Source organism: Oncorhynchus nerka, linkage group LG12, assembly GCF_034236695.1.
Source record: "Oncorhynchus nerka isolate Pitt River linkage group LG12, Oner_Uvic_2.0, whole genome shotgun sequence".
NCBI lineage: Eukaryota > Metazoa > Chordata > Actinopteri > Salmoniformes > Salmonidae > Oncorhynchus > Oncorhynchus nerka.
This window is the reverse complement of record NC_088407.1, coordinates 58,729,091-58,744,468: the sequence shown is the minus strand read 5'-3', so window position 1 is coordinate 58,744,468 and position 15,378 is coordinate 58,729,091. Positions and strand designations below refer to the sequence as shown.

The 15,378-nt window shown below is 43.3% G+C and overlaps 2 protein-coding genes across 3 annotated transcripts in view; one reads left to right on the top strand and one right to left on the bottom strand.

Moving 5' to 3' along the window:
- Nucleotides 1–15,378, bottom strand: part of LOC115138460 (dnaJ homolog subfamily C member 17-like) — a 65,627-nt gene that overhangs the window by 24,909 nt on the left and 25,340 nt on the right. The gene's annotated exons all lie outside the window — the stretch shown is intronic.
- On the top strand, nt 9,430–14,543 carry LOC115138461 (cdc42 effector protein 2-like). The gene is made up of 2 exons (XM_029675328.2): nt 9,430–9,532; nt 11,599–14,543. Exons 1-2 carry the CDS (start codon nt 9,500–9,502, stop codon nt 12,262–12,264), a joined length of 699 nt encoding a protein of 232 aa, XP_029531188.1. The 5' UTR covers nt 9,430–9,499; the 3' UTR covers nt 12,265–14,543.

Sequence of the window (15,378 nt, the reverse complement as noted above, 5' to 3'; positions counted from 1 at the left end):
AGTGGATGATTATAATAATGCATAGCCTATAAATCGTTGTAGCCCTACATTTAGGTGTACACGTCCATGTATTATAGCCTGTGCATTATGATTATTAGGAAATAGCAGTGCGTTTGTGTGAATATCAAAAGGTGGGGAAAAAAACTAAAAACGAACATCTGTGGCAATTACGTGGACTAGGCACTTTAAACAGAGAGCAATTTGACCAGTCAATCAAATATACTTTGATGATAGTTGCTTTGATGATCAGAACATGCTGTTGGACATCATGAAAAAGTGTTGGAACACATCCAACTCTTTGAATTGGTTGATGCACTTGTGCCAGGATATAACCTGTTGAAGTTAGCATAGGGCTAACTTGTACCATGTTATCTGATGGGAACAGCTACAATTTAGCGTTCAGTCACATGCAAGTAAATCAACGCTTTTCATTGGATGATATGCATTTTGTGCGGGAGAACCCATTTGACTTTAAATGTTTGATTATGTTCACAAGTACAGCCCCACTGTCACTGGCAGAGGTTTGGAACTCATTGTTATTGGTCTATTCACCAATTTACCACATATTGGATGTCCCCCATGGAAAGCTGAAACTCCCAGGTATGCAAACCTTCTGATTAGAAGGTCATTTGTAGATTGTATTTTCAAAATTAGCAACTAACTGATACAATTATTATTTGAAAAAAATGAATCACACTTTTACAGTGTTAGTTTCATCAGCTGTTGTACGATATGATATAAAACATAGGGAAATTGAATTTTGACAGCACTGCGTCATGGACATGAGACAGAGCTTGTCTGCCTCCTTAACTGGCAGTCCAGAAACAGACTGGAAGCCATCAGCCCTCATTAGCCTAAAGAGAGAGATCACGAGGAGAGATGTGTGTTCGTGTACAGCGTTGATAAACATAGAAGTCTTTGAATGATTTGGACAAGACTGAAAAGACTTGAAGCCATCACCTCCTTTCAGAACATTCTGATCAACATCGCTTCAGTTTGCTTTGATTTCCTGCTCTCCAAGATCCACTGTAAACAATGACACACATCCCGCTCCAAGGTGTCTGAGACAAATAGGTCAAACAGACAGCTCCTCCTATAGACTACGGTACTTCTACCACAGAACTACCACACCATAGTGGTTGTACAGGTAAATTACTGCTAGGTCTAGATGTGGATTTCATCCTTAAATATAAAAACTGTACAGTACATATGGTATTTCAAAAAATGTCATTAAATGAACACAAGGGGTTAAGATTTGTTGAATATCTGCCAAGTTGGTCTCTTTCTGGCCATGCTGTGGTTCAAGATAAAATGTTCTACTTGCACTGCAGTCTGGTGAAACTAATCAAGGGGCCATTTCTCTGCAGTGCGTGTGTGTGCGTGAGTGTATGCATGTGTGTCAGTGGGCTATGGACCCGGTGATTTATGAGAGCCAAATACTTATGTAGAGATCATTAGGGGTGTGTGTGATATGTGCGAGAGTGTGCCCAGGCGCTCCCGCATAGTCAAACAAACACACACTGGGCAGGAGGATCGCATATGCCACAGTCAAACTGTGATTCCTCATAAGAGTAAATTCACACTTTATAAATGGGAGAAGATCAATCATCATCATCATTATTTTTTGAGAACAGACATAACACAAAAGGAATCCAGGTTTATAGACAGACTTTGTAATGAAGGAGCAAATATTAGATCATAATACTGCAGTAAGCGCTACTTCCTGTGTTACTCAGTTAAGGCCACAATCAGAATTGAACACCTAGTTTCTTAATGCCATTCAGAGTTTGGGGAAAGGCACGTTTCCCTCTAAAGAAAAGCTAAGCTATAGAAATAAAAACATACTGTATGTATGTACGCTGAAGCAAAATATTAAACACAACATGTAACATTTACAAAGATTTTACTGAGTTACAGTTCATATAAAAATCTGAAATGCAATACATTTCATTAGGCCCTAATCTATGGAAAATTGGAAACCACATATCCTGAGACAATATTTATTGTAGCTGGGGACTTTAACAAAGCAAATCTGAGGAAAACGCTATTGAAGTTTTACCAACACATGCTACTCACACATAAAAAATTCTCGACCATTGCTACTCTCCCTTCCGGGCTGGCTACAAGGGCTTCACCCGCCCTCCCTTCGACAAATCAGATCACGCCTCCATTCTGCTCCTCCCTTCCTATAGGCTGAAACTCAAACAGGAAATACCCGTGATAAGGACTGTTCAACGCTGGTCTGACCAATCGGAATCAATGCTTCAAGATTGCATGATCAAAACAGACTGGGATATGTTCCGGGTTGCCTCTAGAAATAGTCGCTTCCGAGGACTGTGAGCTCTCGTTCTCCGTGGCCGACATGAGTAAGACATTTAAGCGTGTTAAACCTCACAAGGCTGCCAGCCCAGACGGCATCCCTAGCCATGTCTTCAGAGCATGCGCAGACCAGCTGGCTGGAGTGTTAACAGACATTCAATCTCTCCCAATCCCAGTTTGCTGTCCCCACTTGCTTCAAGATGTCCACCATCGTTCCTGCACACAAGAAAGCGACGGTAACTGAACTAAATGACTATCGTCCCGTAGCACTCAAATATGTCATCATGAAGTGCTTTGAGAGGCTAGCTAAGGATCGTATCACCTCCACCTTACCCAATACCCTAGACTCACTGCAATTTGCATACGGCCCCAATAGATCCATGGATGACAATCACCATCGCACTGCACACTGCCCCATCCCATTTGATCAAGAGAAATACCTACACTACATGACCAGAAGTATGTGGACACCTGCTCGTCAAACATCTCATTCCAAAATCATCATCAATAATATGGAGATGGAGTTGGTCCCCTCCATTTGCTGCTATAACAGCCACCACTCTTTTGGGAAGGCTTTCCACAAGATGCTGGAACATTGCTGTCACAAAAGCATTAGTGAGGTCGGGCACTGATGTTGGGCGAATAGACCTGACTCGCAGTCAGCAATCCAACTCATCCCAAAGGTGTTCGATGGGGTTGAGGTCAGGGCTCTGTGCAGGCCAGTGAAGTTCTTCCACACCGATCTCGACAAGCCATTTCTGTATGGACCTTGCTTTGTGCATGGGGGCATTGTCATGCTTAAACAGGAAAGGGCCTTCCCCAAACTGTTGCCACAAAGTTGGAAGCACAGAATATTCTAGAATGACATTGTATGCTGTAGCGTTAATATTTCCCTTCACTGGAACTATGTGGCCTAGCTCGAACAATGAAAAACAGCACCAGACTATTATTCCTACTCCACCAAACCTTACAATTGACACTATGCATTCGGGCAGGTAGCGTTCTCCTGGCATCCGCCAAACCCAGGCGAGATCAGAACAGGTGCATCAAAGCTGGGACCGAGCCACAGCTTCTATCTCGGCGATCGGACTGTTAAATAGTCACCACAAGCCAGCCTCCGCCCAGTACCCTGCCCTGAACTTTAGTCACTGCCGCTAGCTGGCTACCACCGGATTACTCAACCCTGCACCTTAGAGGCTGCTGACTATGTACATAGACATGGAACACTGGTCACTTTAATAAGGTTTACATACTTTTTTTACCCACTTCATATATATATGCTGTATTCTAGTCACAAAAAGTGTACCTATACTATTGTATCCTACATATTCTTGAGATGAACTACATATTCTATCCATCTACTGTCAATATACAGTACCAGTCAACAGTTTGGACACCCACTCATTCAAGGGTTTATTATTTTTACTATTTTCTACATTGTAGCATAATAGTGAAGACATCAAAACTATGAAATAACACATATGGAATCATGTAGTAACCAAAAAAAGTGTTAAACAAAATATATTTTATATGAGATTCTTCAAATAGCCACCCTTTGCCTTGATGACAGCTTTGCACACTAAATAGGGATATAGACACACACACAAAGCATTCATAAAATATACAGACCCCTTGACTTCTCACGTTACAGCCTTATTCTAAAATGTCATCAATCTAAACACAATACCCCATAATGGCAAAGTTTAGACATTTTTGCACATTTAAAAACAAAACGACCTTATTTACATAAGTATTCAGACCCTTTGCTATGAGACTTGAAATTGAGCTCAGATGCATCCTGTTTCCATTGATCATCCTTGAGATGTTTCTACAACTTCATTGGAGTCCACCTGTGGTAAATTCAATTGATTGGACAGGATTTGGAAAGGCACACACCTGTCTATATAACATCCCACAGTTGACAGTGCATGTAAGAGCAAAAATCAAGATGTGAGGTCCAAGTAACTGTCCGTAGAGCGTCGAGACAGGATTGTGTCAAGGTACAGAACTGGGGAACTTGACCAAAAAAAATGTCTGCATCATTTTAGGTCCCCAAGAACACAGTGGCCTCCATTATTCTTTAATGGAAGAAGCTTGGAACTCTTCCTAGAGCTGGCCGCCCGGCTAAACTGAGCAATCGAGGGAAAAGGGCCTTGGTAAGAGAAGTGACCAATAACCCGATGGTCACTCTGACAGAGCTCCAGAGTTCCTCAGTGGAGATGGGAGAACCTTCCAGAAGGACAACCATCTCTGCAGCAATCAGGCCTTTTATTGTAGAGTGGCCAGACAGAAACCACTCCTCCATAAGAAGCACATGACAGCCCGCTTGGAGTTTGCCAAAAGGTATCTAAAGGACTCTCAGACCATGAGAAACAAGATTATCTGGTCTCTTTAGCTTTAATGCCAAGCGTCATATCTGGAAGAAACCTGGCACCATCCCTACAGTGAAGCATGGTGGTGGCAGCATCATGCTGTGGGGATGTTTTTCAGCGGCAGTGAATGGGAGACTAGTCAGGATCGAGGGAAAGATGAACGGAGCAAAGTACAAAAGAGATCCTTGATGAAAACCTGCAGCACTCAGGACCTCAGACCCAGGTGGCGGTTCACCTTCCAACAGGACAACGACCCTAAGCACGCACACAGCCAAGACAACGCCCTTGTGTGGACATCTAGAGCCAGAGACCTGAAAATAGCTGTGCAGCGACACTCCCCATCCAACGTGACAGGGCTTGAGAGGATCTGCAGAGAAGAATGGGAGAAACTCCCAAAATACAGGTGTGCCAAGCTTTAAGCGTCATACCCAAGAAGACTTGAGGATGTATTACTGTGTGTACACACACGGCTTGTCCTAATATTTCTATACTGAACAAAAATAAAAACGCAACTATTTCAACAATTTAACTGAGTTAGAGTTCATATAAAGGAAAAAAGTCAACTGAAATAAATTCATTAGGCCATAATCTTTAGATTTCACATGACTGGGCAGGGGCGCAGCCATGGGTGGGCCTGGTAGTGCATAGGCCCACCGACTGGGGAGCCAAGCCAAGAAAATCAGAAGGAGCTTTTCCCCCACAAAAGGGCTTTATTACAGACAGAAATACTCCTGTGTCATCAGCTGTCCAGGTGGCTGGTCTCACACGATCCCGCAGGTGAAGAAGCTGGATGTGTTCACACGTGGTCTATGGTTGTGAAGCCGGTTTGACGTGCTGCCAAATTCTCTAAAATGACATTGGAGGCGGCATATGGTAGAGAAATTAACATAAAATTCAGTTAAAAAAAAAATCTTTATTTAACTAGGCAAGTCAGTTAATTAAGAACAAATTCTTATTTTCAATGACGGCCTAGGAACAGTGGGTTAACTGCCTGTTCAGGGGCAGAACGACAGATTTGTACCTTGTCAGCTCGGGGATTTGAACTTGCAACCTTCCGGTTACTAGTCCAACACTCTAACCACTAGGCTACCCTGCCGCCCCAGTTGTGGTGGACATTCCTGCAGTCAGCATGGCAATTGCAAGCTCCCTCAATTTGAGACATCTGTGGCATCGTGTTGTGTGACAAAACTACACATTTTAGAGTGGCCTTTTATTGTCCCAAGCACAAGGTGCAGCTGTGTAATGATCATGCCGTTTAATCAGCTTCTTGATATGCCACACCTGTCAAGTGAATGGATTATCTTGGCAAAGGAGAAATGCTCACTATCAGGGATGCAAACAAATTTGTGCACAAAAATTGAGAGAAATAAGCTTTTTGTGCAGATGTAACATTTTTGGGATCTTTTATTTCAGCTTATGAAACATGGAACCAACACTTAACATGTTGCGTTAATATATTTTGTTCAGTGTAATAACGTCTGGAATGTAGCGAGCAGAAAAAAATTGACTTCTCTGAATGAGGTTTTACAGTTTTGACAGGGCCAAACCACACAATCACAAACATGATTGACGATGAATGTAAAAATAGCAACTAAAACTTACAGGAGCAGCAGGTGACAACTGACTGAGTAAGCTGTGTGCAGGTGTTTGTAGGCTACATGTAGAGGTCTTGGTGTCTAGTTGAAAGCTCTGGTCAGGGAGTTAGATTCGTGTAAAGGAAAAGCCAGTTAGCACTGGGTTCAGGGGGCGAGGGGAGGGGCTGTAAAAGGCTGGATTTGAGCCTGCTGGATCGAGAGAGTGCCTTTGGAAACCCTTAAAGGAAATAAACAAAATGAAAGAGAAATGGAAGTTGAGACGTGAACTCCCTGTGTTCTGGCATTTCTCTGTATGATGGATGAGTTGGGTGTTCATATAATAGATAGATGGGGAAGACGGCTGTTCAACTATATAATAATATTCAACAATACATCTTTGTAATACCAGAATTATGTATTTCACATCAGAGCCTTCTGGGAAAAGCCCTCTGATTGCAACAGATTTTCTATTAAAATACTGGGGCCACAGAACCAGCAATAATGTAGTTTAAATCCTCAATATTCCCAAAAAAGAAAGTGAACCAAAGGTTAAAGTTCAAATACACAAATGAAACAATGTGCTAATTTCTACTGTGCGTGCATGCGTCTGAACAAGCTGGTGTTTTGTGTGTGTGTCTGGTGTAGGGCCTGAGGAGAAGTCTGTACTGCTGCTTCAAACATGTGTAACAGTTCTTTATCTGCCTAATGTGCTGCACAAACAGCAACTGGAATGCAGCCCTCCACACACTGTTTATTTCAGAGCCCAAACGTTCAAAGAAACCAAATTATCAAACCCTTAATTTAATAATTACAAATAATTCAGTGCCAGGAGACACAAGGAAGTAAACATTCTCAGACTTCCCTGACCTCCCACGTCCAGCGAGAACACCACACACAAATACACACACCTCTGGTCTGCTAGTCTACAAACACAGCAATTAAACATTACTTCTACAAATCACACAGTGGGGAAGAAGTCTGTGTGTTCCTTCCAATCAAAACAATATATAAGGACTTGAAATGAAACAAATGGTGTGTTTCATCAGAGGGCCTGACACCAGTTACCTCTCTTATCTGTTAAGATCCCCCAGGCAAAAGGTTTGGGGGGGAGGGGAAGGGCGTAGAAGGCCACACTAGAACATCAAGACAACAAGAGCACTTTGTTATGTCACGCAATGAAACGTCTCCAGAGACAGAGGTATTAACGATTCAGACAGGTGATTCAGACAAGGCTCATCACTGTCTGTCTGACTGACTCATCATTGTAGAGAGACAGTGACGACACGGCTCTCTCACCATCGAATGACGGATTTCACTTGTTGATGGACACTGGTTTGCATCCAATGTTTCAGTCCTGTACAGATCATCATACACTATTAGGGTCACGACCGAACCTTTGTGTTTCCTTCCATGTGAGTGGAAATAGCTTACAACAGCGAAAAACTACTCTGTTGTCCACAAGACAAGAACACACAACAAAACGCCAAATGAATATTCTACAAAAACCTCCATTTGGGTTTCTAGCCAGTCAAAGAAATCAGTATCTGGAAGCACTTTTTCATGCAACAAAAAACAAGCAGCATCCTAGGATTGAAGGAGAACGTAGTCGACCCAGACAGACCACAGTACCAGCACTGCCCTGAGACGGGAGAGGGAGGAGGAGAGAGGAAGGCAATCAGACACCTACTCTGCCCCTACGGTCAGGGTCCAGCGCCAACGTAATCACCTCAGATTCTGGACAACATACTGTACAAACACAAACATGGGAGTAAGCCACCTCGAACCCCTGGTCAAATAGGCCCTGTGTGACCACATCACCACAAATAACACACGCTATCCCCTCCCCTGACTGTCTGCTAGCATGAACAGATTTCTTCCCAACAAAACAAAATAGTGTGGATGAGGTGAGGTGGATAGTCTGACTGACACCAGCTCTCGAAAGCTTTTCCTTGCTGTGTAGTCATGTGGGTCGAGGTGGAGGCTATGAAGTGGAATTATCGAATTGGAGTTGTTCAAAAGCTCAGTTCCAGTCTTGGATACATGTTATGACAAGGCAATTATTACATTTGTAATTGCATCTGTTAAAAGCAGAAAGGCCTGTTCTGGTGTTGGGGAGTGAATGAGGAATGAATGGCGGCTGGCCTTTGGTTTTTGGAGCCATTTGAAAGGATCTGATCAGTAATCCTAGAGAATGAATCCAGCCAATCCCATAGATGTTTCAGTTCAGAGACCCCGGAGCAGAGTGCTATGTTGTCTGGAGCCAGACAGACGACCACTAACGTTCTCTCCAGGTCAAAGCCATTTCTAGGAGACACCAAAATGTTTCAGAGGATGCTGGTGTGCAGAGCGGACCGTGACTCTGCTGCGGAGACCAGATAATGTTAGGAGATGTGTACGCTAGGCGTTGAGCAGAGTGGGGTGGCCACTGCTAAGGCTTTAGCTCTCAAGGGAAAAGTAGGTCTGTGGGCATCATCACACAGCATATACAAACACTGATTATCGATAAGCCTAATGGTTACTACAGTAGGCCAATAAGCGTCATCCTAAATTCCATGACTGTCACAGCCCTAACGCTGAAGGCGTGAGAATTGGAACAGGTTATCTTGTGCAACTTAGCCTGCCTGTACATACATGTCTGTGTGTGAGTCAGTGGCTTTATCCGATACCACAGTCTATTGGCCTCTACTCTGCCAGAACGGCCTGCGTTGGCCCAGCGCTTTACACACGTTAACAAAGCACAGGAAATCAGCAGAGTAGAGACAATGAAATTAAGATGACTAGCACACAGACAAGTCACTGTGGCCCTGTTTGTGTGTTGTGTGTGTGAGGAATATGCTGTGCTCTTTCACCAGCTCAGCTTTATCTTGTTCCGTGTGTCAAGCAGTAAATCAGTGGGGACTACAACAGCTCCTGCTCTGTCCTTTCACTCAGGTAGTGGGTGCAGCAAGCAGGATTCACGCCCATAATTCAGACTCCCACGACAGGGAGAGTGACATCATCCGAGGGTAAACACACTCTCTGCCGTTAGGTAGGGAGAGGTGGAGGAAACAAAGAAGGAAACAAAACTCCACCTGGTCGTCTCTTTACACTGACCTCACCTGGGTTACTTCGTCAGAGGAGACTTTCTCAAACAACACACCTGCTGGGTCCTAGAAGGAATATACTTGTACTATTGAACTGAACTTTGAGAAGATAGAGGGAAGCACGGGATCAAATTGGCAAGGTCTACAGGACATGATAGGTACTGAGAAGGATTCTAAGACTCGGGTAAGAGACCGTTATTTTTAGTGCTACATTTGATATTACTGCATTGTTGGGTTTGGAGCTTGCAAGAAAGGCATTTCACTGTACTTGTGCACATTACATTAACACTTGAAACTGAGTGTTTGGGCTGTTAAATCTGGGATTTAGAGAACTTGGGGGGGTGAAGTAGTCCAGTTCTCTCTCAGGGATGTTCACTGTGCTTCTCCCGCTGCAGTTGAACAAGCCCAATCATGTCGGGAGAAACAGTGCCTGTCTCCAGGTACCAGCCCCAGCCTGGCTTCCTGATAGAGACAGACACGTGGGTGTGGGATACAGACACCCTGTGTACACAGCAGTACAGAAAAGAACTAACAGATATCACACTACATTCTGTTATTACAAACCGTATCCATCAACTTACTCAAAATATTGGTTATAAAACACACATATGCCAACTCTTAAATCATAAACAACACCTGCTCTTGATAATATATTTTAGGCATCTCCCTCAAAAAGGTGCTCAGCTAGATGAGGTTTGGAGGAGGAAGATTATTTAGTAACTGTAAATTGTCTTGGCAAAGCGGTTTTTACTAGGCTTATTTCATTTGGACTTGGTAGAGAAGTGTTTCCTTAATGTGATCCTCACCGCTGCAATTCTAACACTCCTCCTTCGTCCAACTGACATGTTTGGAAAGGAATGCTGGTGTGTCCACACTCTCCCCATCTCCCGCTGCTACTAAAGTACCGATAAAACCTTTACGGGCCAACAAAACCCGTTTGCCGTAGTGCCTTACAAATTTACAAAGTGAGTGTTTCAAGTCACGAACGCAAATCTAATATGGGCAAAGCTGTTAGGAGCCTGTAAAATCACAGAGACCACTGAGATCGTCCATTTGACCTGCCAGAGATGAACTGCATTCTGTGTTACTCAATAAAATGATTACAACTCACAAAACACTAAATTACTGGAACCATACTCAACTAGATTAGAATAAGGTGCATTTTATTTTGCGCTTTCGGCCTAGCTCTTATACAAACTATAATGGATTTATACTATCTTTTCAGAGCCACACGTTCTCAGTTTGTACAGTTGTTTTACGTAATATATTGTATGCCTTTGCTTTTTAAAATGGTGGTAGCTGTTCAAGGCCCATTGTTTACAGATTGATAATGTACAGATGAACTTCTAAAATTACCATTGTACAAAGTGCGCTGTCTGAGAAGAAAACAAGACAGTTTGACACCATTTATAGCAGATGAAAGGCATATTCCAGTTCAATTCTACATAAATCACAGTCATAACAATGGCAGGTATTGCCACACATCTCTCTAATCAAGAGTTGTAGAATTTGATCTTATCTGGATCCAGCATAACAGGAAAGGCTGACTGTCTGTGACCAGTAAACCAGATCAACAGATCTAAAAGGTGAGGAGAAATAAATAAAGACGAATACACATACTGTGTCTCTGAGCTTTGTCTCTCAACACGTAACAAATTACACCTCATTCATAAAATAACTACTGTTTAAGAAGTGAAAGCAAAGCCTGGAGTTGCCTGACAAAATGACAGGAAAGGGAGCCAGAGGGTATGGTGACATGGCTTATATAGATATAGAGGATGCTGTGTCTGCTTAGAATGTGCATATTTGGAGCATGGTTGCTGGAAGTCAGAATCAGGCTTAGCCATTCCTTTGGTGCATTCAGCAGACCAGACCTGCATTTATGGGAATAAACTGGATTTGAAAAGTAAACATTTGAAATCAAAACCCTTCTAAGTATGTATTGGACCCTCTCCCAGGAGACAAATGATGCCGAATCATATTAACATAAAACCAAGCAGAGCTGCTGCCTTGTCACATTAAACTTGACATAATCCAAGGTTTACATCTGGTGTTGGAAAGCAGAGGGAAACAAATAATGCCCATCCAGTAGGCTGCAGCGTGATGAAAGTAAGCCTGGATAATCATATCAGAGATGTATGATGTGTTGTTGATGGGAAACCACATGATCTGACATGAACCTAACCTCGAAGTGAAACGATTTTAATATTTCTTCTATATTTTTCTTTTTTATTGTAAACTGCCTTTAAGCTTCGTCTCAGAAGTGAACCAAAGGACATCTCAACAGGACCTGGTAAGATGCCACTGACGACGTCTCTGTACCGTAAGCCAGCCTCGGCCCGCTGGTCCAGAAGGACACAGAAGCGCAGGGAGGTGCTCTCTGTCAACATGATCAGCCTCCCATTGGCCGACTTCCGCCATGTTTCCCACATCGGGAACAACGACCATAGCGACAGCTTCGGGGACCTGTCCTTTCTGAAAGGGGGCAACAGCCTGGTGCTGCAAAGCTCTCAGAGTGAGCAGAACCTCTTGCTGGCCTGCTACCCTCCACCCAAACCCTTACGCCTTAACCTGGACGAGGCCACGGAGAGCCCCGAGTGGACCAGGGCCCACATGAGCCACAGTGCCTCAGAGAGGAGGAAGAAGTGCAGCTCCTTGCCCCTGCTGGACAGCGAGGAGGGTGAGGGGAATGGGGAGATGGATGGCAGGGTTAGCCCCAGCCACAGGGTCATGGTCAGCAGCCCCAGTCCTGCCCGTGGCAGCCTGAGTTCTGGCCGGGATGGAGACTCCACTCAGACCTGCTCTGAGGACACGCAGCAGCTGGATGAGGTGGACAATAGCTTCTCCTTCAGCCTGGACCTGGGCCCCTCCATCCTGGACGATGTGCTGCAGGTCATGGACAGGCTCCACTATTAGAGGAACAGCCAGACAGAGACCTTACTAACGTCATCATTGTAACTGGCATTAGAACACTCAGCTGCCATAAGACGATGAACGGCTGACATAAAATAGAGTACGGTTACATGCACACAATAATATGATTATTGTGAATAGTCAGATTAATATAGTAGTTCAAATAAACATTTACATGCTTTGCAAGAAGAACAATTTCCCTAATAATCCTGTTGACATAGACCCATCTGAAATCAGGCTATTTGATGGGCCTTTAATAAACGCAGAAAATCACCAATCAAAACAAACGTTCTACCACAGCGACCATGTTATATTTGTGAAGCATATTAGATTCTGAGTTTACACGTGAAAACTATTTCTAATATGAATGCTTTCAGTTTACTTCAATTATGACCTTACACCGATTAAGATAGTCATGTAAACTGCTTAATCTGCCTACTGCCAATTAGTTTCATATTGAATTATTAGTGCATGTAAACACACTCCAGTGTCAGAGCATTTGAAACACCATGGAGATATAACCTACAAAGGGATCTCTTCCATTTCATACGAGGTCATCGACAAGAATAAGAGTGCACATGGACTTCCACTTTAACTTACTCCTTCTCTCATTTTACTTAGAAAAATGTTTGCTATCTATAGTAGATTATTATGACAGAACGCTTCTCATGATGGAGTTGTACGCTAATTTGAACATTTCTTGACTGTATCTGTTGTTTCTATGATACAGTAATAGAATCAGAATGAGTGTCTATTGTCTATTGATGTTTAAGGGTTAACGTTGGAATTCAGTCTATGGGGCAAAGTTCATGTTCTTCTAGCATTACCTGTTGCAGCGGTAAATAAAATGTTACATAGTCTAGTTAATAATTTAGCACCTAATTTATCTTAAAGGCCCAGTGCATTCAAAAACCAAATTTCCTTGTGTTATATATATATTTTCACACTATGAGGTTGGAATAATACCTGTGAAATTCTCTTTTGGTGTAAGAGCCGTTTAAAAATAGTGCCTGAAATTTCAGCCTGTTTTGGTTGGATGGAGTTTGGGCCTGCCTGGGGACATCACCAAGTGGTAAATTAGTTAATAGACCAATAAGAAAGAGTTCCAAACCTTTCTGTCAATAACAGCTAGTTTTCCCCTTCCCACTCAGACCACTCCCAGACAGTCCAAGCAAAATTCTTCCTTGAGAAATTGCTCTTTGCTAAGAAGCTATTTTTCTTTCTTTTTGACCATTTTAATTTAAAACAAATAACAGTAAGGTACTTAATTGTTACCAAGACATTATTTGATATTGAGATAAAAACAGCTGCATTGGACCTTTAATCTGTTAAAAAAAGTAAAGTAGGCATCTTCAGATGGCTGCTTTTTGTCCTTTCTCAGTTTAAAACCCAGTTCCTTTCTACAGATCTCTTGATGAGACCAATGTTAGACTTTAGAGTGTAATGTTAAAGAAATAAATAAGAATGAAGGCTTAGTTTTCAAGGTCCTGAAGCTGTGACGTATTGGCATCCTTACCATTATGGTGTGTGGGGAGGGCAATCTCTCCTCCGCACGCATCTTAGAGGCCCCACTCGAAGGTGCACGAAGGTACCCCCGTCTCTCTTTCCCAACAACACAGTGAAAACAAACACTTAGCTCTGCTTCTAATAAAGCCGGCGGTTGGCGGGCTGCAACCTCAGCCAGGCCGCAGGTCCGGACCCCCAAAACCCCAGCACTGTTTTCTTAGCTGTAAATCGGAGTCCCTCGCTCTGATGAGTGGCACGAGAGGGGAAAGTGGCGAGGGGTAATGTGATACTTCCACATGTGCTGCTAGGACCCAAGGAGGCTGGGGACCAGAGCCATCCATTACCAGCAAGGCTCCTGATGAGAGTTTAAACTATACCTGCTGAACCAACAGGGCTTGACGCACCCCTCACCACCCCCAGTCCTGGGCCCACTCACCCACCTGCCAGGGGAGCTGGGAGAGAGCCACATCCAGCACCACAGCAGGGGGTTGTCAGGAAAGGAAAGCAGTGGGGCAAAGCCAAAAGCAGTCACATTCCAGGGGTCCCTGAGGAACTACAGAGAACTTCACTAGCCATGAGTGTCCTGCTGCTGGCAGGCAGTTAAACAGTGTTTGCACGTTAACAATCCACTGATTTTTGTGGGTACATCTGTACTTTATATCCGTTCCATGCATCTTTCAGGAAAACCAATTGTTATGGCTTTCAGTGTACTGTATGTTTTATGAGAATAATAACACATTGGGTAAGACTGGTAGACCAGTGTGTACTGTAACTTTTTTTTTAACTGTGTGGAAGACCAGTGGTTTGGAATTGCTCGCATTAACATTTTAGATGGCTTGTATAATACTGTTTAGACACTGATGGACTGACAGAGATGTTTAGTTTTCTAACAGTGATGAGCTGCCATAGAGGCCATATTGAAGCCTTGTCTGTCACACTTTACACTTACTGTTTGAAGAGGAATTACACCTTACATTACACGAGACAACTAGAGGTAGCTAGTTCATGTCAAACACAAATTAGACAGACATTCCAAGCCAACTGAACCATCCATTCATTCAGACGGGTTTACTTTGAAAGTTACAGCTATTATATAAAACTGGAACTTGAGGGAAGCACTGAATTGCTATGATGAACAGCGCGGATCACACCTACATCACAGAGAGGTTACTGAATAGCCTAAGGTGTGGCTTGACGAAGTCAACCTTTATTCTGCTTATCCTGCATCAACAGAAAACATTCATTATGAAATGATTGCTTTAACTGTGACTGTTTACCTAGGCCTTATTAGGCTAAATGTCACATCTTGGCTTTCTAGGTTAAGGACTTTGATATCATTTGCTCAGGAGAAGAATGAGAAAACCTGGTGCCCAGATCTACATGGCCGCTTACCCAGACTCTCCGCCATGGCATAACACGCCTCTGGGACAGTGGGCCTACTGTCTTCTTCCTCCTCCATCATACCATAGTAATCAGACACAAACAGAACTCCCACACAGACAGTCTAAAGACCGTACGACAACCCCATCGTCTGCAATGGGTTTCTCCACACGAGGAGTCACAAAGGTATTCTCAACAAAACGCCCAAACTCACACGGCTGATGTGAGAAG